The following is a 27,782-nucleotide window of genomic DNA, read 5'->3' on the forward strand; positions in this document are numbered from 1 at the left end:
TCCCGGACACCAACATAGTCTGCACCCCTCTCAGAAAATACTTACAACGTCCCTGTAGGGAGTTATTTATAATTTGGCCAGATTGTTTAATTTTCCTATCCCACAACCCCACACTTTTAAAAATCTTGATACGCCTCTGGACACAGAGACTTTCTAATGAGGAGACACAGCACTCAAAAACTCCTCTATAGGAATGCATGGGGTTAGTTTGTCAAGTCAAGTCAGATTTATTTTTAAAGCGCATTTAACATGCACATAGTGCAATCCAAAGCGCTCCACAAACAAGACACATAACAACAAGACAAAAGATGCCGGATGGAGCGGCGTAGTCGCCAGCGTACCCATGACATCAAGACAAGACAAATACATTTAAAAAAAATAACAAATACAAAAAATGCCGGACGGAGTGGCGTAGTCGCCAGAGTACCCGTGACACCAAGACATATAAGACAGACAACAAAACAAATAAACAAATGAAAAAAAATATATATATGTATATATATATATATATATATATATATATATATATATATTAAAAGGGGAAAAAGTGATGTTAAAATTAGTCCAATTTCCAAACCAGTTGAAAATGTCCAAGGGCAATGATGATCCGTGAAAACTGCGCACAGAGCTGTGTCTTCACAACCGATGCAATGCCAACAAAGTTCTTTAGCAACTGACCAACCCGGTGAATTCACTGGCAGTCTGGAGATAACGTTAACGTTAGAAGCTAGGCCTGCTAGACTGCAGTCTGGAGATGATGGAAGCACAGTCCAAAGTACTGAGCGATCGTGTAGATCCGCAATTCGGTGGAGTTAACAGCGACCGTTTGTTGCTCCGTGAGAATGCAGCTCTTAACCGTTAACGTTAGTCTGCAGTTGGCATGACAGCTCACAGGTTAGCAACAGCTCGGCGGCCACGGCAGATCTTTCGCAGAGTAGCCTAGGTCCAGCTGTCCCGAGAGATCCCCTCGACCAGACAGTGAAGTGCTGCACCGCTCACGGATAGATGGAAGGATGTCCGATGCCCAGCTAGGGCAAAAGCTAGCCATATCAAGCTCCCAATGGACAAATGTCAACGACATCAGCTGACTTAGGAGTAAAAAGGACTAAGAATAACACGAAAACTATCAAAAATAGCGTAAATAAATAGGGAAAACATTTAACTAGACAAACCAATACAAAAAATAAACATGACATTACATAAAATTACGAACATTACATAAAAACAAACAAAAACATGATGCCAGACGGAGCGGCGTGTCTCGCCAGCGTTCCCGTAACCTAGCAACCCGTTTGTACAAGTTTGTAACAGCAATATGGCAGTTGTCTACACATATCCCACCCCTTCCGCGGCAAAACGTCGACATGTGAATACATTGAGCCAATCATGTGCTGTGTTGTGAATACATTGAGCCAATAATGTGGTGTGTTGTGAAGACATGTGCCAATCATGTGTTGTGATCTCGCCGCTGGAGCAGGATTGGTGTCGTGAAGCCTTGCGCACGCGCATTTCTGCCGAAACGGATGCCCGATGAGTGCCCAAAAAGCGGTACAATATGGCGGCCGAGTGGAGGGACTTGCCTAAAAGGACTTTGGTTGACAGCAGTAACGTTAGTTGAGAGCACAGATCCACTGATCTCAGACCAGACCGCGAAGGGAAGAGACCCTCTGCCGCTCTCCACCCACCCCCAGCCCAGCCCAGCCCAGCCCCGCCCCGCCCCGCCTGTTCTGCTTCTCCTTGTCAGAGTTTAGTGTTCGGGATTCCTTGTTCTATATATACAGTCTATGGTTCTAACAGGCTACAAGGGATAGAATGCACAACGAAATAAAAAAGTTAAATAACATGTTTTTGGCTACCCGGGCTGAGCTCAATTTACCCCGGGCTGAAGCCCCCAGTAAAATCGGCTGGCGACGCCCCTGCTTAAACATATAGGTTAGGTGTCCATTCATTTATGTTATAGGACTACAGCTAATGTGGATGCCAGCCAGAGCCAATGGCTCAATAGCTTTTTCACTTCAGTAAAAGCTTAGTAATCTCTGTATGTCCAGTGACACGGAACCTTGTCTGAGCTAGGAATTTCTGGGAAAGCTATTAGTTGATTTGAGACGAAGGTTGTAGGCGTCTTTGTCTCCACTGTTTTTGCCGGGTGCTCTTTGGTGTCAAGGAAAAGAGTCAAAAGGAATGAAGGAGAGAGAAAACAGTGTCTTGGCCTGGAGACTTTTTTTCTCTCCTTAAATTCCCTTTGATTATCAATCGATTTCTTACCGCAAAGGACGTCCATTCTGTATGTCTTGGCAAGGACAGGTGTGAAAGGCTCATGACCTCATCACATACAGTATGTACCTCAGACAGGGATCAGTACCTGAGCCCTTTCAGTTCTCAATTTACACTTCCTCATGGTTAGATCATTTGCACAAACAGGGATATTTCAGCTCATTCTCTCCAAAACTGAGCTTCTGGTATTTCGGCATCCAGCTTGATTCATCTCCAGTGACCCCAGCTAAACCCCATGTCACTTTTTGTGTGTCACAATTGATGTCATAAATATTTCTGAGCATGTTGCCTCAGTCACAAAGTCATGTTGGTTTATCCTATGCAATATTCCTTTAGCAGCCATAATTAGCTTCAAATCCCTTACCTTGGACACTTGGAACTGCTGGATCTGCACCTTGCCATCTTAATTCCATGATCCATCTATATGTCTCTTCTCCCCCACTGCAGTCTTTTGATGAGCATCTGCTTTGCCGGCCTTCTATCAACACTAAGTATAAATACTTTTTTGATCCTGTGAGGGGAATTTTGGTCTCTGCATTTATCCCAATCCACAAATTAGTGAAGCACACAGTGAGGTGAAGCACACACTAATCCCGGCGCAGTGAGCTGCCTGCAACAACAGCGGGACTCGGGAGCAGTGAGGGGTTAGGTGCCTTGCTCAAGGGCACTTCAGCCGTGCCTATAAGGGTTCGAACCGGCAACCCTCCGGTAACAAGTCCAAAGCGCTAACCAGTAAGCCACGGCTGCCCTAAGAGGTCACAGTCAAGGCGTTTTGTGTCTGTGAGTCCTCGTTGATGATATGATGTGCCCAGCCCAATACTCTTTGTTCCAGTGATAGTTTTGGGATCATCAAAAAGTCTCATCTGTTTACCATGTATTTAACTAGGCAGTTCTCCTTACAGAGTTGTATAATGTTCATTGTCTTTCTTATTATTCTGTTAAATTCTATTCAGTCTATTACTAATATTGTTATCTTTAATGTAGACTATATGACTACTTTAAACTGTTAATTTTATTGTTAATGTAATGCTTATTGAAGTCATTGTAAGTTGCTTCAAACAAAAGCGTCTGCTAAGAACTATATACATAAAAATCACCTCCCCATCTTCCACGGGTATTCTTATGAGGGGTATTTGGCATTGGATATTTATCACAAAGTGTATGACCATCAATCTGTTGCTACAGAAACAATAATTGTCAGATTTGTTTGTTTCACTAACCTTTAACCTTCTCTCTCTCTCCCTCTTTCTCTATCTGCCCCCCTCCTTCTGAGTGTGTGTGTGTGTGTGTGTGGGTGTGTGGGTGTGTGTGTGTGTGTGTGTGTAGGTTAGAGGGAGTCTGTGAAACATCTTCAGTCAGCAGAAGTGGGTGAGTAAAGGGCCTGTGAAGCATTCCTCTCATGAGTGGAACCATTGTTTAGAGCATCTGCTGTGAAGCTGGCCCTCATGGTTTCACTCAATTATGCCAATCGCCATGGCTTTTAAAACCATAATTACAGATTACTGACTTCCTGTTGGTCCTCCTCAGGGGAGGAAACCCAGAGGCAGGTCTGGACACCCACCACCCAGTGGAGAAAATGTGTTACTGCGGTCAGCTTATAATGCAGCACCGTGCTCTCAGCAGGTCTTCAAGGACATCTGTATTTCTATGAAGCTTTCTTTTCCCACCACTGTTTGGAAAGTCAGTGTAGGCCTGTGTGCTGCAGCATACTAATCTATGTGTGTTGGTATTAGTTACTACTTTTTAAGCATTTTCATGTGTTGTATGATTGTATTGGTTTTCTGTTGTGTGTGGAGGGATGTGTGAAAATGACTATCCCCAGGGAACATTAAAAAAATGTGTCTGTCTATCTTATGTATTCATTTAGATGATGTGGTATAAACATCTGATTGGGAATTAGTTGATAAAGAATAAGTGAGCACTTGTGACAACAGTCCATGGGTCAATTTGATACTTTATTTATAAACCTAAGACCATATATATCAGACAGTATAAATACTCTATAGACTCTACACCCCTCTGTTATTTCAATAATAATAACAAATAAAAAATACAATAATAATAAAAAGCCACAAGATTATATTAAACAGGCTGTACAAAAATAAATAATGTTTGGATATTCTGTACAAAAACACCTAATAAAAAAAACAAAAAAACAAACCAAAGGCACAGACCTTCTTAGAAGGTAGGAGAGACTTACTTATGAAGTATTATCAGGAGAGAAGTCCCTCAGTACATCTCCGCACTCATACACACACATACATACAAATAGTACTACACACTCCTGCTAAGGCACTGGAAAAAAAAAACTATCTTTGGTCTTTCTCACTCCCCGTAGTTGTCCCTCCCCTCCTTATGCCACCTCCCTCCTGGCAAGGCTAGGCTTGGAAATGGGAGGGATGTCATTTTGCACCCTTCCTCCCAGAATCTTCCAATATGATGGGTAGCTTGTGAATGTTAAACGGCAAAGAAAAACATACTTTTTTTTTTCTTTTCTTAAAATAGCAGCGTATGCAACAGGAACGGAATGGACACTTCAGAGAGCTTGACAACGTAGTATTGAAATTTAAATAGGTGTGAAAAACGTTAAATTGTGTTGCTTTTAATGTGTACGATGATTGATAGCATCCTTTGACTCTCCTCCTAAGATACCTGCTGTGAAATGTCTTCAGACAAGTCCAGAGAAGATTTGACACACCAGTATAGCCAAATTCCAAACTTCTATGCTCACTTCTTTTAAGGTGTCCTTTTCGGTTGAATTCCTGCATTTCCCTCGGTAACATTCTCTCCTTCCTCAATAACTCCTCTGCGCTAATTTAAAATAAATCTGTCTGTCCAGTCCAGCTCGAACAGAATATATAAACATGACTACACACATACACATGAGAACATGCATGCATACATTAGCACATGCACACACACACACACACACACACACACACACACACACACACACACATTAACACATGTATGATGTTGGCACAGGAAACAGCACACCTGGGGAAGAGACAGGTCTGCTCCTCAGGCTTTTCCTATTTCCATCACCTTGGTAATGCTATGCCAATCTGTGCCATATGGCATGGAATAAAGGTGGAGGCAAAAGAGTCTGACCGTGCCAAGTGTTTGTGTGCTGAAGATCTGGCAGTGTCTCTTAGCATTTGTCCATTGCCAGGATTACCAGGATGCCAACAAGACAGCCTCTTTAACCACTGCACTCAAGGCTGGTCTGCAGTCATTGCCAAACAGGGTGGGGGGACTCTACTGAATCCCTTTAAAGCCTGCATTCGTTTCTTAACCTAAGATGTTAGCGTTAGGGAAAACTGGCTCAGGCTATCGGAGCGGCTGTTCGAAATGGCAGGGCCCAGATGCACGGTCCTAGCAGGCGCTCTGGTTGCACAGGTCAAGCAGGGGCCGCGGCCTGTCTTTGGCATTGCAGCTCTCGTTGGGCAGTGTCCGGCCGTCGTGCCCCACACAGCGCAGCATGCGCTTGCGGAAACCCCTGCCGCACGTCTTGGAGCAGTTGGACCACTCGCCCAGCAGCCAGGAGGGGCAGGGCTGGGTGGAGCAGGAGCGGGTGGCGGCCGGCCGGAGCTCCTCTGGGCAGTCGCGCGACTGGCGCCCGTGGGTGTCCAGACATAGCACCTCGCGCTGCTGCGTGCCGCTGCCGCAGGTCTGCGAGCAGGGCCCCCACTCACGCAGGGTCCACTCGGCCCCGCCAACCTCCCGGATGGCGTTGATGGACGGCCGGTTCTGGGAGCCTCCTGAGGAAGGCCCAGCGGAAGCGGGACGCGGGGTGAAGTAGCTGTACTTGACCCGCGGTCTCGGCGACTCACCCACGGACAGCACCTGGATGGTCAGGGGCTCGGGCAGTGGAGCGAAGCTCCGTAGACGCTCCAGGGGGGCGTATGAGCCGCTGTAGCGTAGCAGCAACCCCCGCAGGGAGATGTCTGTCTCGAGCGTCGTCAGTTTGTAGTCACCATTCAGAAGGTAAGTGCCGTCCTGACGCTTGACTGCCAGGTAGCTGTTGTCACTACCACGGCTGCCAGGGCTACGTTGTTTGACATCCACCAGAGTAGCACCAGCAGGAATAGTCACGACATCCTGATAGCCAGGCCTGCAAAAGACAAAAAAAAATGTATTAGCATGTTAAGTAACATGTGGAACTACTTTAGCTCTAATACGATGAATGCTATAATCTCATTGAGATACTTCAGAAAGTTCTAAAATGACAGAGTGACTCAATCTCACCTTGCACGATCCAGAGAACCAGACACCTTCTTGCATGTGGACCCATCACCACCACAGACACCGCACTTATCAAAGCGCTTGTTGGAGCCGATGATGCGATCGCAGCCTGCCTTGACACACTGGCCTTGCACGCACACTGATGTCGAGTCTGGGGTGCAGGGAGTGCCATCAGCCACCTGAGGGCGATAGAGAGAAGCTACCGTTATTCTCTGGACCTCATCGAGCTCAAGTGGTTTTAATGATGGTGGTATCAGATTCAAAACAACGAACCAGGTGGTCCAAAGTGAACCTACCTTAGGTTTCAGGATGAAGAAGTAGCCTGTTCCCTTGGCCCGGCACACCAGCTTACAGCGGTCTTTGGGTGACACTCCGGCATATTTCGGCACCCACTCAACTCCCCCACTTGATCCGAATGACACCTGGGAGGAGATGTCATTGTGGGCCAGACACTGCTCTTCGCGGAATGACAAACCTAAACAGAGGAAGGGGGCAAAAAAGTTAAGAAGAGTGAGTCTTAGTTTAGCTTAACTGGAGTTCAAGGTTGCTATCATCAACATAATTGTGAATGTGAATGATGGTGAAGGTTCTCTTACCATTGCTATCAGGGCAGGTCTCAGTGTTGCAAGAACGATACTGGATCCTTTTGCCTTCACAGTATTTGCCTCCATTTTTGGGTATGGGGCTGTCGCAGTCGCGGAAGGAATACTGCACGCCACCTCCACAAGTACGTGAACACTCGCCCCACGGGCCCCAAGTACCCCAACCACCATTGACTGGAGTCTGAGAGAGAGAACAAGAGAGGAAAAATCAGATTAGAACACCAGTCAGATGATCCAACAACACAACTTCCCCAACACTACCAGTGAGTCTGTAAGACAACAAAAAGCCCACCATCGATGCTCACCTGGTGTCTGGCTGCTTCGCTCGTGCTGAGACACTGGCCGGCCAGGCAGTAGCTGTCACGTCCGCAGGGCGTGCCGTCGGCCCACGGGAAGTTCTTTGTCTGGCACACCAGCAGGCCATTGGCAGTGGTGACCGTGCACCACAGTGCGGCGCACGTGGTGCTCAGGTCGGGACAGTGCTGGGACTCTTCGCCGAACGTCAGGCGGCACTGGCGATCTGCATCGTACAGGGTGCCTGGCAGGGCCTGGGGCAGCTGCTGGGGCTTCTGGGGCTTGTCCAGGAGGCACTGACCATGGCCATTGTCCAGAAAGGAGGTGATCATCAGGGCACTGCACGGGGACCAGGGCCGCAGCTGGTCCAGGTTGGAGAGGGTGGACGCCATCATGTGAGAGCTCCAGTGGTCACCGTTGACACTGGCACACTGTTTTGCATCATCATGGGGCATGTTGAAAACATGACCTGCAGAGGGGAACATTGACAAAAATGTCAGTTAGATATAGTCAGTATTATATATTAATAGATTCATAAATTGTGTTGGAATGGAGTTTATACATATATACATATTTAATTGAAACAATTTGAATGGCTTTGTAGGCTACAGTGTGGTTTACTAAAGTGTTATGTCTACATTGGTGTCACTTACCAAGTTCGTGTGCCACAGTGAAGGCTGCCTGTAGTCCATCATCCTCAATAATGGAGCAACTTCTATCCGGGTCACACACAGTGCCCACATCTGCCATACCTAGAGTGTCACAGGAGTGGGCGCCACACAAATCCTACAGAGCACCAAGAAGACAGAACACACTTTAGCAACACTCTTTCACACATCTCATCATTTCAAGGTTCTGTTCCGTATCTTAGAGGTAAGGAAGAATGGCTGATGTTTACCTGTCTGGTGAACAGCACCGCTGTGTCGTAATGTTCAGGGTTGTGGTCACTGGCCGGGTTGTGCTGCCGTTGCCACTGGCAGAAGTTCCTGAGCGTCAGCGCGGCGTTGGATGAGACGTCTGGTCCGTGCTGCTCGTCGTACACCACGAGAAGCTTCACCACGGCCAGAGTGATGGAGTTGTGGATGGTGGGGTGGCGATAGAGGCGCGATGCCACCGCCATGATGGTCATGAGGTATGGCTTCAGGCCCGCGCCATGGAACTCCGCCATGGACTGGTCAGCCACCAGCATGATTTCGACATAGCGAGGGGTGGACACGAAGCGCCGGGAACGATGGTGCGCTGTAAAAACACAGAAGGAAGACAAGATGCAGCCTGGTTAGATATCAACTAAGTTCAACATAAAATAGTACATAGAAATATTTATTACATTCTTAATAAATCTGATCTATGAGTGTTTCATCATAGCAATGTATGTCTGAAGAAAGTCCGAGGCTGAGTTTCAGGTTGTTCTACGCGGACAAACGTAACATGACTCAGCCCCAAAGTCCGTCCCGCCTCCTCGAAAAAAAACCCAGCATTTTCTGTCTGACCTTCTCTGGTAGGAAATTTGGCGGAAAAGGCTGTCCGCAATCCCCTGGCAAAATATGTCTGACGGAGCTGTGAGACGCAACGTGCGGTACCAGGAGACGACTCCACACGTCTTTACGAATCCCAGACCTCCCTCCCTTCGATCCCCCCCGCCCCTTACCACTGTTACCTCTCCTCCCCCTGATCCTGCGTATACGGATGGAGAGCTGAACCCTCTCCCCGTTAACCCTCCCCAGACCTCAACCCAAAAATCACTAGCCGAATTACCGAGTTCCTTCTGATAGCCTCAAGGCGCTGGCCTGCAATAGATTGACGTGTAAAACGATCTGGGCAACAGTTTGGAGTCTGAACAAACTTTTCGTAGGCCTATAATTCAAATTGTGATGGGAGGAAAAATACAATTTGACCGCTGTCGGCGCTTTGCACGGCGCGTACGCCATACTCCGGGATATTACATCTTTAGAAGTTAATTTCATGCGTCAAAAAGCACGTGATAAGGCCATGTCAATGAGTGCATGCCGTGAGGGGAAACGGACAAAAAAGAGAAACTTTCACGAAAAGCAGATCCAGATGTCATTTGGAATAGCCTTTCGTCAAACGCTTTACTTTTCCACCATAATTCATCGAACCTGAGTCACATAATATTTCTTTCTATCTGACATTTGCTTCATGTTATTAAACGGCATTTACCTTTTGAATCAGAGTTTGAGTCCAGATTCATGGTATGCTTCTCTGGGCTCTCCTTGACCCGTTCCTCCTCCTCGTTAACGCCACATTTAGAGCTGCCCTCCTCGGCCATGAACCCCCTGCTCCGGCGCTGGATAACGTGAAGATCCTCATCTGTGGGTTCGGTGACTCTGCTGACATTGAGTGGCCGGATGAAGTACTCTTGGCCATTCAGGTAGAAGCCGCCTTGAAGTCCTCCGCACAGATTAAGCGCAGCGGCGGAGTTGGCATCGCCATTGACCGTTCCTGAGAAAAAGCAACGTGCCTCCGCTCCACTGTCAGACTCCGGTTGCGGGGTCGAACCAGGATTACCCACCACATGGAAGACAAACCCGGGCGCCAGGAATGTGTGGTCCGGCTCTAGGTCCAAGACCATCTGCTCGCCAAACACGTCCAAACGATAGATGCGTTTTTCTGACTCCTTCTCTTGCGCCTCGACGTTAAGGGTCCGACTTAGATCCGGGTCGAGCCGAACCGGCACCACCGTACTCTCCTCAAACGCGTTGCGCCCGGCGCTAACGCAAATAGTACACAGCAAACAGATCGCCAAAGGCGCAAACCCCATCATATTCCTCTTGAATCCCAAAAAGGGAAAATAACCTTTTACTGAATGTAAAGTTGCAGCGAAAATCCGTGTAAAGTTTGCAACTATTTGCAAAAATATCTTGTGCAGCGAGTGCCCAAAACTATCTTAAAAATAAGAAGAGGAAAAATACTAAAATTCACCTAAATCCAGTGCAAAACAAAATTTAATATCACTGCTGACTGTGGCTTCAGAATACAATAAATAAAAATGCAACATAAAACGTAATGAACAGTCACGCTCCGCATTCAAAAGTTACAGATTCCAGACCGAACTAGGAGCGTCTCTAACTCTGTCTCCTTAGAATATTTGTCAGCTGTTAAAGTCTGTCTTTCGGGAAAGTGCGGTCCAGCTGTCTATTTCTCTCTGCTCTCCTTTCCCCTTATAAGAAATTCGGACCCCGGCTTCCTATATATTCCCCCGCCCGGGACCGCCCTTTTCTCGGGCGCCTTTGATCTCACACAGCGAGATCTTGTGCGCAACAAAACGCGGCACTGCTTGGCACTTGGCCATACGAATCAATCACACCGGACTGGGACGCACAGAGCAGCCCCCACCCCCCCCCCCCCCACCCACAACTCTCTCTTGTACCGGCCAGAGGGTGGGATTATCTCCTGTTCTTTATTCTTCTGATGTTAACTTTTATGTGTCACTTTAGGGCTTCGGAAATTTTTACATTTCTTGCCTCGTCCTCCTTAGATTGTCCCAATTCAATCTATCTCGTGTTTATTATTTTGTGGGGGCGCAATATATTTGTTATACAGATGCTAAGAATAGGTCGAAGATACCACCGAGATAATTATAGTATACCAGGTTTGTCAAACCAGGCTGGGCAAGCTGACATCCCATCGTGGCTGTATGCGTTGGTCGGCGGGGATAATAGGGACTGATAGCCTGGATAGAGTAGTCTGTTTCTGAGACTTGTTATTAAGGTGGAACTAGCTCTGTTGCGCCCACTTCCCTGTGCACTGCACAGGGAGGCGCCCCTCTCAAAATCTGATCCCTTACCCCGTGCACCCGGTGCAGCTGAAACATTTCATATGACAGGGCCGTAGTAAGCGAAGACCCTTCACAAACGAACCAATTTGCTCCTCTCCCTGTGGCCAATCCACATTGGTTTTGGAAACATTTGTCATTGTGTGTGTGTGTTTGTGTGTGTGTGTGTGTGTGTGTGTGAGAGAGAGAGAGAGAGAGAGAGAGAGGAACATACCGTACAAGAACAAAATAAAACATCACAGATCAATTGGAACAGACTTTTACATAACAAATGGTTGCAAAGCGTGCAAGTACCACTACGTTGAGTGGGATGGTTTCGCTCTTCTGTCAGCCTCTCTCAGTTCTTTCTCATAGTGATAACTCGATAACGCGATAACTCTTAACACACATAATGAAAATCCTCAAGTGGGGGCAAGGTTCGCTGTTAATTGAAAATGGTGCCTAATGATGCGAAACTGATGCAAATGATGCGCAATTCAGTGACCAAACGACCAATTAATATTACGGTTAACTTTAATAATAGGAATAGCGAGAGAGGTATTCTGAGAAGTCCAGCGCAACAGAGACTCAGAAATCATAGACCACCTTAAATTCAGCAGGTTTTATCCCAAGGATGTGTTGCAAATACATTCGTCCACATGGGTGCAGTCAAGCTCCACCATTTTTGTCGATGCCTTGGCTGTCCCTTCACTGAAGGATAAGGATGACACCAAATATGAATGAGATTTAATAGCCGTTATTGGAGCTAAGATCTTTGCACCTAAATACTCACCCAATGCAGCACGTTGTAATGTTTATCACAATTTTATTCGAGCATATAATAAGTCAATCTGAATAAAGCTAAAGATCCAGAAAATGTATTATAGATATGACCAAAGGGTGGCAGTGCAACACAACTGTTGACTAGAAATTAATTCGTCAGCGGAGGATGTGTGATTCTCGTAATATGAATCATCATGGTAAAGGGTCGAGTCCAGGGTGATACTAAGTGGAAAGATTTGTTATGTCTCTGGGGTTTCTTATTCTGAGCAAGTTTATGGCTTCCTGTGAATTCGGCTATTGACCCTGTCTGGTCGAAAAGAGGGGAAGAGAGTTTTCAGAAATGACACCATGTAGATGTGTGTGAAAGAAAGAGGGGATTGTCTTGATGTATCTGCATAAACTCTGTCTCTCCCCCCCTCTCTCTCTCTGTCTCTTGTTCCTGTGATGACCGTTACCTCTAGAAGGTACTGGGACAGGACAAAATTATATAGCACCCTCACTGCAAAGGAGGGAAACAATACCATTTTTGCATGCAGTTGTTTAAATTTAGTTTGTGTGGCTACCCATTGTAGTTTATATTTAGTTTTCTTGTTTTTGGAAACTGACATTTTATTCTTTCACAGCTATAGTTTTTTTTTCTGTCGTCTTCATTAGCTCTGTTTGTGGCAGAGCAGAGGGTGAGTTTCAGGCCAATATTGTATCATCCCTCAGCCCAAGGTATGTTCATGGAAATAACTTGCATGATCTCAGAAATGTGATTCATTTAAGTTGAGACTGAATGAGTATGATTAAACAGACTGCTCAATTGCCGAAAAGTTAAACCCTCAGGACAATTTGATCCATTAAAGGTAGGCAGACTCAGGGTTTTGAAATGTGTGATTACAGTTTGTATGGACCGGTAGCATCTTCCAAAAGGGAGAACCATAACGGGGACTGTGTGGAGAGTGTGTCGGACTTTCATTTCTGGGGAGTCCACATGACAGATGACCTGACCTGGGGCGCAAACACTGCTGTGCAGGTGAAGAAGGCCCAGCAGAGACCCAACTTTCTGCTGGTAGCTTTCTATCGCTGTTCCATAGAGAGCATCCTCACTTACAGCCTATGTGTGCGGTTCAGTTGCACAGAAAAAAGCACTCAGGGAGTCATTAAGGTTACTAACCCTCTTTGGAAGAACTATACAGTTCCTGTTGCCTTAGGAAAGCACAAAACATTGGATGTGGATGTGTAGGTGTGATTGTTGTCTTATGTGTTTCTTCTTATTATTGTTTTTTTAGGGTACTTATATATTTCATTAGTCTTTGCACTAAGGATGGCGCTTCAACTTCGTTGTACACTGTGACAATGACAAATAAAGACATTCTATTATATCTATTCTAGAAGCTGGAACAAGAAGAGGTGGTTTGGACGAGATTGATTATTTTGGGTGCGTTCAGAGTACAGAGAGTGGACTGGAGGCAGGGATGGATTACTGCAAGGGCCTTCCGGGCCCAGACCCAGGGGCCCAAGGTGTCAGGGGGCCCTGAAGCCCAAGCCTTTGCATGGAATCATTGCCTCAATATCAACACATCAGGATGTAGGCTATGAATCTGATTGAATTTAGTATTGGCCATCACCAAAATGCTAGCCTGACGAGCCAGACCCACATTAAAATGTAGGGTCTGGGCACTCACCGTTCACAGTGCTCAGTCCGAGGGGCGGGATAATCGGTTGTCTTTCAAATTCCCTCTGCACGCAATAGGACAGCACTGAGTCCCATGCGTTTTCCCACCAGCGGAGCTAGTTGGCTAGTTCAACAGCAATGTCCATCTTCTTTGTTTTCAAGTAGCAGGGAATTCAAGCCAAACCGTTGCAACTCTGCCATCAATCATTATGTTATGCCCCCCTAACGACTCTATAGACGATTTGATTGGCCTGATAGAAGTTTAATTTTTCAAGCTCACAAGCCAACGGAGAGTTGCTAGACTAGCCCTGGAAGCAAATGTAATTTGCTGCCGCTAGGGTGTGTCTAGATTTCTAAGCTACCAAAATGCACCAGAATACAGGAAATCACATCAAACAAATGAAAAAAATTCTGGGGGAGGACCCCCAAACCCCCCTTCCACATATGCGACAATTAGTGGGGAGCCCTTAATACATGTGGGCCCAGGGGCCCGAAAGTTCATAATCCGTCCATGACTGGAGGGAGATCACAAACAATTATGTCCGAGGCTTTGATGACAACCCTCACTAATTACCTTGTGGTGCGACTGTCTAAGGCCTGCACTGGACAGGTGATGGACGAGGTGATGATGCTCTCTTTGATGCACCAACAGGTGTTTGCTCACATGGAACTTCTTCAGTTGAATAAGGAAGTAGTCTTTGTTATGCCTTTTTGATTATGTGAGCGCATGGTGTCGTACCAGCAACAATTTGAAATGGGAAAACTTAACTGTGTAAGTTTACTACTATTTAATGGCAGTCTACATATTCATATAGGAAGTATTTTAATCATATTACTACCATTGTAACTAGATGTACCGCAGAGCGGTACAAAATATGACCGCCGCCCAGTCCAGTACATTTTTTCCACAAAAATAAATCACGCTGAAAGGCCTATATGATTCTAACTGTCTCACTAAATTGCATTAGCCACACTCAATTCTCACTGGTATCTGCTAGACAACAAGTACCAAAACATAATTAGTTCATAGATTCCACATGTAAAATTAATTTTATACAACCCCACCCCCATCTTGCCTGTTCATAATTCTGAAAAATTCTTGAATTGTGTGCATGTGTGCGTGTACACGTTTATCTTTATGTGTGTGGGTGTGTGTGCATGCTTGTGTGTTTGCCTGCGTATGTGTGTTTGTGCATGTGCATGCATGCATACATATGTCTACTGTGTGAGTATGTGTCATACGTATGATTACTGTGAATGTATGTGAGTGTGTGTGTATCTGTTTATGCACATGTTTGCACATGAAATAGGTTAACATGACCCCTGGAGGCAAACATACAGAAAAAATTGGTCATCCTAGGCCCTACCGTTCTCAAGATATTCACTGAAAACTGTGTCTGCCCTACCCTTCTTTCGGGGGGTCCAGTACAGCGGGGGGGCTACAGATAACGAAAAACGATGGTTCCATGCTATCCATGTGGAGTTACATGCCCACCAAGTTTCGTGTACCCCGGTCTTTCAGTGTCCCGGGAATCCTTGTTGGTGTACGGTCACTAAATGTACACATAAATTATTTTATTGTAAGGCCCCCCATGAACGAAAGTTCACAAAACTTGGCATGCATTCGGAGGGTGTCATAATGATCCTACACTTTCAATTTCGTGCAGTTTTGACCATGTCAGCCAGAGATATTGTGATGTGAAACACCTAATTTTTTGCTTTTTAATTTTTAACTAGGTGGCGCTATACATGAAATAAGTGGTAATGGGATGGGTTGACATGGCCCCTTGAGATCAACATACAACAAAAAAATGGTCCTCCTAAACCTTACGGTTCTCGAGATATTCACAGAAAACTGTGTCTGCCCTACCCTCCTTTCCGGGGGTGCAGTCCAGCGGGGGGGCTACAGATCAAAACGAAAAACGATGGTTCCATGCTATCCATATGGGGTTACATGCCCCACAAATTTCGTCTACCCCGGTCTTTCAGTGTCCCGGGAATCATTGACGGAAATTTGGACATGCGAAAAAGAAAAAAAAAAAGAAAAAGAAAAAAAAAAAAAAATCTGACTAAACCTATATGACCGCCGCTTCGCTGCGCGGCGGTCATAATAACTGACATTGGTGCCTGATACCATTTCAATACATGTCACTGAAACACCCGTAGACATCTCACTATTGCAGCGCCCTCTAATGGATCTGTATGGAGCTCACCCCCACCGATGACTTTTCTGTGCTGTATGAGACTACAGTAAAGTGACATTGAAGTGTATATTGATTTACATATCATTTAGCAAACACCTTTTTTATCTGAAACAACTTTCATGTCAATTATATTACAAGGGCCATTGTCCCTGGAGCAACACAGAGATACTGTAAGTGCCTTGCTCAAGGGCACAACGGTGGAAGCACACTAGCCCAGCTCCTTAGCCTCTACACTACCATTGCCCCATTAATGATACAGTCTCACAGAGATTACAGTGAGGTGACTTCAAAACCAATGCAATTTTACAGGTAGCTAGCATCCTAAAATCACTTGATGGTATAAGGCTGTGTATAGGAGACATTCCATGCCAACCACCCAGGCCATACACTATTTCCTTGTTGTGCAGAAAATAATGTAATCATTATTTAACATGAACATTTATCTAACATGAATTTGTAATTGGTGTAGTTGATGGTAAATCTGTTGCCTGTTAACCAGTTAGCTTGCTTCTTTACATATTGCAGGTTTTATGCCACAATTGGACAAAGTGGTATGCAGGTGTGCTTGTGCCCCCCCCCCCCTTCCCTGCACACACACACACTGACCCTTGCACGCGCACACACACAAACCCATGCACACACACACAGCTGTGAGCTGTGTATATGAGAGAAAGAGACTGGTGGGAAGACAAGGTGCATTCAGTGGTATGTTTAATCAAACCAAGTCATAAAGAAAGACCCAGGCATCAGACGCCTCACAGATCCAATTGAGTTCGAAGCACTTGAGTGTAAAAAATGGCTTTCAGATGATTGTTTCCATGTACAATCGAGAGAACGGTAGGTAGGATGGAGGGATGCATAGACAGATGAGAGGAAAGGAAGGATGGATGGGTGGATGAAGGATTGATGGAATGATACTTGTCCTAAACACACCTTGTCAAACAGAAGAATAAATTGTAGACATTTAAATATAGATTTTTTTTATATACACATGGTCATACAAATAACTGGGAAAAAAACAAAACAAAAACAAAACAACACTATTTTCTTTAAAAGGAAATAATCTGCTCAGTCATAGTCCTAGTTAAATAGTACTTATCATACAAAATGACCCATAATAATAAATAGATTCAGCATGTTTTTTTTTTATCTTTCACATACCAGTTTACAAACAATAAATTATAAATTCAGTGCCGTGTTTGCGGTGGTCTGAGCAGAAGAGAGAGAGAGAGAGATAGAAAGAGAGAGAGAGAGAAAAGTAGGAAGACATTGAATACTTTGAGTTTAGGAAAGCTACACTTCTGCAGTGTGTGTGTGTGTGTGTGTGTGTATGGTCATGTGGGACAGGCATTTGTTCAGTTATATGTCTAAAGGTCTAGGGAGTAGATGAGGTTGTGAATTGCCCTTGTCTTTATGTGACTGCATGGCATTCAAACTGGCTGTACTCAGGCTGACCCCAAGGCTGTGGTCTAGGCGGGGTTTAGACCGCCTATGGGGTCTGTGAATAATTAAGGCTTCGAAATTCAAGGTGAGACTGCACACCCACCACCCACCTTCTACACACACACACACACACACACACACACACATTACACTACAGGTAATACAGAATGCTATACCGTGCTGGAGTAAGCCGTTGTTCTTTCTCAGTTTACAGTGGTGGTTCACCCCCTCTGACAACTGCCTTAATCTGGATGTCAGATATGTGTATTCTTGGTTTTATTTTGCATGTACGATAAGAGTTACATGTTATCTCTAGTCCAGACACATACCTTTATTAGGCTACTGTTATTATGCTTAGGATCTGTGCACTTCTGAAAAGGGCTTTTGATTTCCTGTTTATAGCAAGGTGACAGAAAGGGAGCTGGGAATGTATAAGAACAAGGCATCATAATATCCAGTTACTGACTGTGAGCATGTGTGTGTGTGCATATGTGTGTGTGTGTGTGCATATGTGTGTGTGTGCGTGTGTGTGTGTCCTTATGGTATTTGTTTTCTGTGTTTAAATGTCTTTAGCTTAAAATGTCCATTTCAACAAAGAGGAGTTGACTGTGGAGAGGATCAGAGTGAATGAGGAATGACAAAGTAGAGAGAGAGAGAGGAGAGAGAGAGAGAGAGAGAAGGAGAGGGAGAGAGAGACTGAGGAGTAATTGGACCTGTTTGACAGGATAGGTTTCCCTCATGCTGTGCTTTGCGAGTTTTTAGGGCACACATTGTCAATTTAAGACAAGCAGACGGACATACATTAGAACCATGGAAACTGTTTTACAAATGGTAGCACCCCCCCTCCTGGGTTCCCATGGCAACACATATGAAACTGCACCAAGTGTCCTTCCGAAGAGTCCAAAAGCAAAAAAAAGTTAACAAAAAGAACACAACACAAAAAACAAAACACATATTAATTCACTCGTTCACACAATGCACACACACACACACACACACACACACACACACACACACACACACACAAACTGGTGGTGGAACTGTATTGTACACACTGTCAGGCTTCTCATTTCCCAAACACAGTCTCTGAGGAGGAGAAGACACACACACACACACACACTCTAACACATACACACATGTACTCACACACACACACACACACACACACACACACACACATGGCCTGACAAGCCCCCAGTGTCCATCCAGGGTAAGCAGCAGTACTCACGTCAATGCTGCTCCCCTGTGGTTGTAGTTCAGCAGCTCTGGACTGCTTCTGTGTCCCCCATGGTCCCTGACACACACTTACACACTTGGTCTGTGCTGGGCAGTTCGGCCGACCGACCACACACACACACACACACACACACACACACACACACACACACACACACACACACACACACACACACACACACACACACACTGTGCCCAGTCACAGTTCAAACCCCTGTTGGTCCAGGGCAGTGGCTCAACCTCAAACACCAGCAGACGTGCTATATGAGAAGAATGGCCAGCGCTTCAAGTTTTGCTCTGAAGACGGACGGAGAGAGAAGAGGAATATTCTGGACTGCGTGAGAGAGAGGGGGCGGGGCATGGCGTTCAGGAAGAGGAAGTGGCTTTGGGGACTTATGATGGGGGGCGGTGGGACAAGAGGAGAAGGGAGGGACAGACCCAGGCAAAAGAGGAGGGGCTTCTTAAAGCAGTCACAGGCACGCCTCCGGAAAAATCTCAATAGCGTTTGTTCAAGCTGCGGAAAAGCTCAAATGGAAGGCAGGGGTCAAGCCAAGTGACCTCTGGTAGTCTGTGGCACCGTCCAGGAAGAGGCTGGAGAGTGTGTGTGTGAGAGAGAGAGAGAGAGAGAGAGAGAGAGAGAGAGAGCACTCCAATGCCCTTTCTTACTCTCCTCTTCTCCCTTTTTGTCTGTCCCCCCTAAGGGCCAGGGCTCCTCAGCACTTCTTGATCAGGCAGTGTTTGAAGGCCGAGGGCCGGGCGTTGAGCGGGCAGCCCTTGGCCAGCCGGCCTTGCGAGTCCTTGCACTGGACGGTGCGGCTCTGCCAGCCCGTGTCGCACGTCCGCGAGCAGCTCATCCACGCGCCCGTCACCCACTGCGGCCCGGGCGGAGGCGGGGGAGCCGTTGGCGCCGGCCGCGGAGGAGGGGGCGGCGCCACCGCCGGAGCCGATACCGCCGTTGGCACTGCCAACTCGGCTCCCGGGGACTCCGCCGCTGCCACCGCCGAAGACGACGGCGTCCCCTCGCCGTTGGACCCCAGCGACGCCGACCACCCCTGCCGTGGCATGAAGAAGCTGTAGCGAATGTCCAGCGGCTTCTTGCTGTCCGTGGCCAGGATCTGGACGGTGACGGCCTCGCGCAGTGCGCCGGGCCCCATGCTGTGCAGCTCCTCGTCGCGCTGGCTCCAGCCGCTGTAGTTGAGCACGCTGCCGTTGAGCGGGATGATGGTCTCGCTGGTGGAGATCATGAACTTGCCGTTGAGCAGGTATTCGCCGCCGCTGGGCCGGCGCAGGGCCAGGTACGCCGTGTAGCGCAGCTGACCCTTGGGCTTGTGCTGGCGCACCTTGATGTGCGTGGAGCCCTCTGGGATCTTCACCACGTCCGTGTAGCCCTTACTGTGGATGGACAAGGCAGAGAGAGAGAGTGAGTGAGGAATGGACTCACAGACAGTGTATATATTTTAAATTAAATACATTTTATAATCATATTATATATTATATATATTATATATTAAACTTAGTTTTATATAGTGCCTTTCAAGATACTCAAAGTCGCTTAAAGGGACACCAGGCAACGTTTTCTTGTTAATTACTCATCTTCGTAAGTCGGTATATGGTTAAATGACTCATTACAGGGCAAATGAAGACGCCCCTACTGCCTGTAGGAAGAATATCCTGCTTGCAAGTTCAGTGTATTGTACCCGCCGACTGAAGCAGGATCAGTTTACATCCTGCATCCACAGCACAGAGGCAGGCTAACGAAACGCTAGCGATTGTTGCAAACGTGTGTATAATGGCAGAGCCGGCTGATGGTTTAGTGGTTTATCTGATGGTTTAGTTATTCATTCTTTTCCTGTCTTTTTTTTGTTTGTTTGTTTTTATATCTGTTGTCTTGTATGTTGATTTCTTGTTTGTTATACGTTGTGTATGGACCCCAGGAAGAGTAGCTGATGTTTTCTGCATCAGCTAATGGGGATCCAAATAAAATCCTAAATCCGAAATAGTGATGACATATATGAATAGTTTTGACTAGATGGGCAAATATCGCCTCTCATGTTTTGTGTTTGTGTGTGTGTGTGTGTGTGTGTGTGTGTGTGTGTGTGTGTGTGTGCGTGTGTGCGCGTGTGTGTGTGAGTGTGTGTGTGAGAGAGAGAGAGAGAGAGAGAGAGAGAGAGAGAGAGAGAGAGAGAGAGAAAGAGAGGGAGGGAGTACCTCTTCCTGGTGAAGTTGCCCACTACTTTGATACAGCTCATGCTGTCTCCTCCACAGATGCCACATTTGTCATACTGTAGTTTGGAGCCGATGATGCCATCACAGCCTGTACGGACACACTTCCCCTTCACACACACTGAGCCGCTGTACGGCCTGCACTCTGTCCCATCGGTCACCTGCATGCACACACACACACACACACACACACACACACACACACACACACACACACACACACACACACACACACACACACACACACACACACACACACACACACACACGCACAGTGGAATAGAAAATGACAGTTATTATTGCCTTCATCTTAATGTATTGCCAGAATTTTACATAAAAAAACATTTGCACATTTAACTAGTCAATCATTTCTACCCATTCTTAACTACTTCCCTGAGCTGAATCTATTCAGTGAATCATGTCACTGCACATAACCCTGCTTTTTTGGCAGAGCACACTGGGTGGGACCAATCAATTAGAGATCTGGAGTGTAATTAACAGAGCAGGCAGTATTGATTACCCTCTGGGAGAACACCACGTAGTAGCCTGTGCCCTTGGCCCGGCATGTCAGCTTGCACACGTCTTTGGGCAGGACGCCGGCGAACTTGGGTACCCACTCCACATGCGTCTTCACACCCTTTGGGTCTGTCTGGGGGCCGTTCCTCACCTCGCACTGTTCCTGACGGAAAGTCTTACCTGCAGATGAAAGAATGTGTGTGAGGATAAATAATAATAATAAATGATAATCTTTATTGTCCACAAATGTGGAAATGTGTCTTGTGTATAGTGATTGTGATTAGGGCAGCCGTGGCCTACTGTTTAGGGCTTCGGGCTTGTAATCGAAGGGTTGCCGGTTCGATCCCCGACCCAGTAGGAAAAATGTGGGCGGGCGAAGTGGTTGAGCACTGCTCTCCCATGCCCACATCCACGGCTGAAGTGCCCTTGAGCAAGGCACCTAACCCCTCCCCGAGCGCCACTGTAGCAGGCAGCTCACTGCTCCGGGTTAGTGTGTGCTTCACCTCGCTGTGTGTGTTTCACTAATTCACGGATTGGGATAAATGCAGAGACCAAATTTCCCTCACGGGATCAAAAGAGTATATATACTTATACATACTTGTAAGTAAGTAAGTAAGTAAGTAAGTATACTCTTTTGATCCTGTGAGGGAAATTTGGTCTCTGCATTTATCCCAATCCGTGAATTAGTGAAACACTCTCAGCACACAGTGAAGTGAAGCACACACTAATCCCGGCGCAGTGAGCTGCCTGCAACAACAGCGGCGCTCGGGGAGCAGTGAGGGGTTAGGTGCCTTGCTCAAGGGCACTTCAGCCAGGCCTACTGGTCGGGGTTCGAACCGGCAACCCTCCGGTCCGAAGCGCTAACCAGTAGTGTGTGTGTGTGTGTGTGTGTGTGTGTGTGTGTGTGTGTGTGTGTGTGTGTGTGTGTGTGTGTGTGTGTGTGTGTGTGTGTGTGTGTGTGTGTGTGTGTGTGTGTGTGTGTGTACTTATACATATAAAATATAGTGCTGAGGTATGCCAATACTTGTATAGTTTGTCTGAATGATTCATGTGTGCAGGCATGCATGAGTGCATGTGTGCGTGTGTGTCTGTGCATTTGCACTCATATTAGTACATGTGAGCGTCAGAGACAAGTGTCTCTTGGCTTGGTCCACTCACTGTTGTGGGGGCAGGGCACCACGTTGCAGGACCTGTAGATGGCCCTCTTGCCCGTGCAGTAGCGGCCGTTGTTGCGGGGCGGAGGGTTGTTGCACAGGCGCTGGGCGAACTGCACCCCGCCACCACACGAACGGGAACACGAACCCCACGGTCCCCAAGAGCTCCAGCTGCCATGGTTGGATGCCTGAGGAAGGGATACGGTACAGAGAGAAAGAGAGAGAGAGAAAGAGAGAGAGAGAGAGAAAAGAGAGTAGAGAAAAGAGAGTAGAGAGAGAATAGTAATGCAAAGAGAAAGAGGAAACAGCCAGATGGCAAACGAGAGAGAGGTTTATGGAAAGGAGAGGGGAAAAAAAGAGGAAATCAGTCCAAATTTATACTTGCATGAAGGGGGGAAAAAACAATCATCACACTCTTGTGACTGGAACATGATCATGCCACCATCTAAACTCAATAAACTGGACAGGGCCCTCCCTTGAGGAAACTCAATGCTCCAGAGAGCAGGCTCAACAGAGGGCCCTTGAAAAGCGCTCCACTGCCCGACTGCCCACTGCGTCTCATGTTCAAAGCCAGTGAGATGCCCACAGCCTAGACTCTCACTGGCCACGGAGAGTCACACACAGTAGGGCACGCAGGGGATAGTTTACACTCTCATGGGACACACGTGAAGCTCTCAACATTTCCCAGGGAAATCTGTAACTGCATGTTGTACAGTTTGTCATGCAATATCTTCTTCACATACTGTACGTTTGAGTTCTGTTTGTGTGTGTGTTGTGGAAAAGAAAAACACATACAGTAAAAACTTGAGCTGCAACAGTTAATCGATTCAACTACTGAACTATGTCAACAATTCACAATTAACAATTAATAGCCAACTATTTTGGTAATCAATTAGTCATTTTTCAAGGGAAATACTTCAAATGTATCTGATTGCAGCGTGAACTTGAATATTTTCTGCTTTATATAGTTACTCCTCTATGACAGTAAACTACTTTCAGTCAGTAATCACCTTTATCGTGTGGACGAAAGATAAAGATTTGGTAAACACTTTTTATCACAGTTTATTGATCAAACAACTAATCGATTAATAAAGAATGTAATCGAGAAGTTAATCGACTACGAAAATAGTTAGCTGCAGCCCTTGGATGAATGCAATACAGATTCCGCTGCATAACAACATGTATGTGTGTACGCATAAACGTAAATTCCAACACGAAAAATAAACAAAAGCAAATAAACAAACTAAATGAGTTTGACTCATGCACTCTGTGGTTATCGCATGTGAAAGGAAACCATGCTGCCGCTGCATAAATGCCACCAAAAATGGGTTTTTGTCCAGCACATAAATAAACGCCATGGTGGCAATCGGATGTTGTGCTCAAGCACAACACATTTTTCAAGCAAATATTTGTGTGTCTGTGTGTGTGTGTGTGCGTGTGTGCGTGCGTGCGTGCGTGCATGTGTGTGTGTGTGTGTGTGTGTGTGTGTGTGTGTGTGTGTGTGCGTGCGTGCGTATGTGTGTGTGTGTGTGTGTGTGTGTGTGTTTCTTTTTACTTGTTTGTGTCTGTGTGTGCCAGGCCATTAAAAGCCTGCACACTGTAACAAGTGAGTGAGTTAGTGCCAACCGACTGAAGTGCACCATACCCACACTCAGTAAGCAGGTGCCAGAAGACGAGAGAGACCAAGAGAGAAAGAGAGAGAGAGAGAGAGAGAGAGAGAGAGAAAGAGGAAGAGAGAGAGAGAGAGAGAGAGAGAGAGAGAGAGAGAGAGAGAGAGAGAGAGAGAGAGAGAGAGGAAGAGAGGGGGGAGTGCATGGCATGGCAATCATTGTGACAAATAGACATGCGTTGACAAACACACACTTTTGCCCCCCCCCCCCCCCCACACACACACACACACAAAGACCGCATTCTCTTTCCTGGAATAAACGTCTCCTCACACACAACGTAATGACTTGTCAGACGGTGACAGAAATACTCGCTGGCCCATGCAGAAGACCAAGGGCATTGTGGGTAAATTCCATCCGTGCTGCAGGAGGGGTGTGTGTAGGAGACAGAGAGAAAGAGAGAGAGAGAGAGAGAGAGAGAGAGAGAGAGAGTGAGTGAGAGAGAGAGGGAGAGAAGGGAAAGAGAGTGAGAGAGGCAAAGAGAGAGAGACAGTGAGAGAGCAAGAGAAGGGAAAGAGAGAGAGGCAAAGAGAGAGAGGCAGAGAGAGAGAGAGAGAGAGAGAGAGAGAGAGAAGGACATAACTAGGGCTGTGGGGCGGGCAGAGCTTTGTTGTGCTGTCCTGTGCTTGCTGGTACTCGGGGGGACGGCCAGGGGCACAGACTGGGTCTGGCCTGCTGTGTGCCTCTGTTATCCAACACATCCCACAGCTCTTCCCACGTTCCTCTCCCTCCCACCCTCCCATCCCTCTCTCTGCTCCCCTCTTTCTCTCTCCTGTGGTGCGCTCCCTCTACCCCTCCTTCCTGTGCTCCCTCCATCTTTCCACCTCTCATTGCATGCCACTCTCGCTTGTCCACTTGTCACCACTTGTAGCATTTTCCAGAGCAGTGTTGCAGCATATGGAATATGGAATATGAAAAACAATTGTGTGCTTGTTCGTGTGTGCGTCCATGTGTTATGGACAAATTCATCCAACACAAATATTCCCATTCCCTCCATTTAACTTTCCATCCATTCACCCATTCCCATCCCTCTCTCTCTCTCTTTCTCTCTCTGTTTCTCTTTGAGGGCAGCCGTGGCCTACTGGTTAGCGCTTCGGACTTGTAACCGGAGGGTTGCCGGTTCGAACCCCGACCAGTAGGCACGGCTGAAGTGCCCTTGAGCAAGGCACCTAACCCCTCACTGCTCCCTGAGCGCCGCTCTTGTTGCAGGCAGCTCACTGCGCCGGGATTAGTGTGTGCTTCACCTCACTGTGTGTTCCCTGTGTGCTGAGTGTGTTTCACAGATTGGGATAAATGCAGAGATCATATTTCCCTCACAGGATCAAAAGAGTATATATATATATATATATATACATACTATACTTATACTTCCTCCTCTTCTCTGAGTCTTACCGAGTAATGTCTCTTGCGGGTCTTGTCTACACACTTGCCCTGCAGGCAGATGCGGCCCTTGCCGCATGGGGTGCCTTCCACGGCGGGCAGCTTCTTGGTCAGGCACACCATCTGGCCCTTGCGGATGACGGCGCACCACAGGCGGGCGCACACGTCCATGCCCGGGCACACCGTGTACTCGGGACCAAAGGCCAGCCGGCACTGGCGCACAGCGTCGTAACTCTGGCCCGGCAGCTCCTCGGGGCCCAGGAGGGGCTGTCGCGGGGTGTCCAGCAGACACTCGGCTACGGGGAGGACGAGAAAAGAGAGGGAGCAAGAGAAGAGAGAGGGAGGAAGAGAGGAGAAAGAGGATGAGAGGAGAGAAGGATGGATGGAGTGAGAAAGAAAATAAGAGAGAGCATTAGCATACAGTGTATATACACATGCACATATACATACAACAGCATATCCAGCGAGAGGGACAGTAACTAATTCCATTCATTGCTGAAGATAGTAATTATCGCATTATCATAATAAATTAATCTATTCATTCATTCATTTGTTCATTCAACCTTTATTTAATTCTCAAAAACTCACAAACAAAACTTTAAACAACAACAAAGCTTAACAAAGCTTTCTACTTCCTTAAATGTTTAGCAAACCCTACAGAACAGTCCATAGGAGCATAGCACACTCATAGCTAGCGCTCAATCCTTATCTATTCAAGCTCCTATCGCATGTGACGGAGAGATGGGCCAGAGGGGAAGAGGACTTGGGATCAGTAGAGCAGGGATCAGTAGAAAGAGATGAGAATGGGGCCAAGATGAACAGGAGAGAGAACATGAGAAAGTCAGTCTAATAGTTTTCACCTTCGCCGTTTATACTATTCCATTTCTTGAAGAAATTAGTGTGTTTATGTGCCTTTGCACGCATACACTTGCACATGATTTGTCACTTGACAACTCAATTACTCAACAAACTTTTGTAGAGGAGACAGCATAACACATGTGCCGGTAATAAGAGAGTACAAAATACCTCTCTGTTTCATTCTCTCTCTCTCTCTCTCTCTCCTTTTCTCCCATCTCCTTCTCTACAGCCCTCTTTTGGTCCCTCCTCTTCTTATCGGTCTTCTCTTCTTTCTTTAACATTTTTCTCGTTTCTCGTCCTGCACTTTCCCCCTCTCTTGTCTCTATCTTTCATCCTTTTCTCTTTCTCTTTCTCTCCAGTCCACACACCTCTCCTGTTTCTCCTCTCCTTTTCACTCCTTACAACCTTTCTCCTCCTGTCTTCTGTCTTTCTCTCTTAGAGCTTGCTAGAATTTCATTCTTGAGAATGCGGCTTGTTCTTGTCCAGAGAGACCGAGAGTTCTCTTACAGTGAGTCATCAGTGAGTCAAAGGGTTGCCAGTTTGATCCCCGACCAGTAGGAACGGCTGAAGTGACCTTGAGCAAGGCACCTAACCCCTCACTGCTCCCCGAGCGCCGCTGTAGCAGGCAGCTCACTGCGCCAGGATTAGTGTGGCTTCACCTCACTGTGTGTTCACTGTGTGCTGAGTGTGTTTCACTAATTCACGGATTGGGGTAAATTTCCAAACCAAATTTCCCTCATGGGATCAAAAGAGTATATATTCTTATACTTATATGTATATATACTTATACTTATCTCTGTGGAGCACCTGAAGTTCATGACAGCAACCCTGTCCGAGCCAATATTTCCCTCCAAGCCTGAGTAGCATACATGTGCATCCCCTACGTCTGTGCACCCTCAGCTAAACACACACGCACACACTGAATATTGCTGGAGTGTCCCAACAGGTGTGCCCCCTTACTAATTTCTGACACACCCAAGCTATTTTTGCTCTGGATCTGACCCTGATACGCCAGTATATAATCTTACATTGACCACCTGTTGACCTACCACACCCCTCTCTCCTCCCTCGTCTCCCTCTCCTCTGGGACAGGAGGCGGGAGGGGCGATCGGGACATCCAAGGCCAAGACTGCAGGAGGTTCTCTCAAAACTCCAGCCCTAGGGCACAGCTCTATTCAGCCTCTCCTCTAGAACACCCTTCATTTAAACTCTGCTCTCCTGAAAAAATGTAGTACTGTCTAAAGAGCTACATTTCTTCTTTATATTTCTATATATTTCTGTTTTATATATATATATATGTATTTCTTTTTTTAAAAGTTATTTGAACTAATGAAACGTTCATAATGTATACTATAAGTCACTTTGTACAAAAGTGTCTGCAAATTACTATATCCATAACCATTAATCAGCAGGTTATTCACTTTCATAAATACTCCTCTCCTCTCCTCTCCTCTCCTCTCCTCTCCTCTCC

At 46.5% G+C, this 27,782-nt stretch overlaps 2 protein-coding genes across 2 annotated transcripts in view; both read right to left on the minus strand.

The window, feature by feature from the left end:
* Window positions 1–4,210: 4,210 nt before the first annotated feature.
* adamts1 (ADAM metallopeptidase with thrombospondin type 1 motif, 1) lies at window positions 4,211–10,571 on the minus strand. Its single transcript, XM_076296856.1, has 8 exons — window positions 9,594–10,571; window positions 8,314–8,654; window positions 8,069–8,201; window positions 7,427–7,884; window positions 7,116–7,302; window positions 6,816–6,994; window positions 6,523–6,698; window positions 4,211–6,388 (listed from the first exon to the last, which is right to left on the minus strand). The coding sequence occupies exons 1-8, from the start codon at window positions 10,195–10,197 to the stop codon at window positions 5,650–5,652; spliced, it is 2,817 nt and encodes a 938-aa protein (XP_076152971.1). The 5' UTR covers window positions 10,198–10,571; the 3' UTR covers window positions 4,211–5,649.
* Window positions 10,572–16,528: 5,957 nt separating this feature from the next.
* Window positions 16,529–27,782, minus strand: part of adamts5 (ADAM metallopeptidase with thrombospondin type 1 motif, 5 (aggrecanase-2)) — a 21,437-nt gene continuing 10,183 nt past the window's right edge. The window contains exons 4-8 of the mRNA XM_076296854.1: window positions 25,466–25,749; window positions 22,411–22,594; window positions 21,257–21,432; window positions 20,722–20,897; window positions 16,529–19,905 (exon numbers count right to left, since the gene is read on the minus strand). Coding sequence (XP_076152969.1) covers window positions 19,227–19,905; window positions 20,722–20,897; window positions 21,257–21,432; window positions 22,411–22,594; window positions 25,466–25,749 — 1,499 coding nt within the window. The 3' untranslated portion in view covers window positions 16,529–19,226. The remainder of the gene's footprint in view (window positions 19,906–20,721; window positions 20,898–21,256; window positions 21,433–22,410; window positions 22,595–25,465; window positions 25,750–27,782) is intronic.

Source organism: Alosa pseudoharengus, unplaced genomic scaffold (assembly GCF_046254945.1).
Source record: "Alosa pseudoharengus isolate Yale_2024_CS ecotype anadromous, Long Island Sound unplaced genomic scaffold, YU_APseudo_1.1 YU_APseudo_1.1_scf_20, whole genome shotgun sequence".
NCBI lineage: Eukaryota > Metazoa > Chordata > Actinopteri > Clupeiformes > Clupeidae > Alosa > Alosa pseudoharengus.

What these genes read in the sequence shown, in the direction of transcription:
- adamts1 (XM_076296856.1), bottom strand. Translation starts at nt 10,197, where the DNA reads ATGATGGGGTTTGCGCCTTTGGCGATCTGTTTGCTGTGTACTATTTGC. An exon ending in GACCTGCCCTGATAGCAATG is followed by an intron (nt 6,995 to 7,115) that starts GTAAGAGAACCT and finishes TCCTCTGTTTAG; the next exon opens with GTTTGTCATTCCGCGAAGAG. An exon ending in TCTTCATCCTGAAACCTAAG is followed by an intron (nt 6,699 to 6,815) that starts GTAGGTTCACTT and finishes TATCGCCCTCAG; the next exon opens with GTGGCTGATGGCACTCCCTG.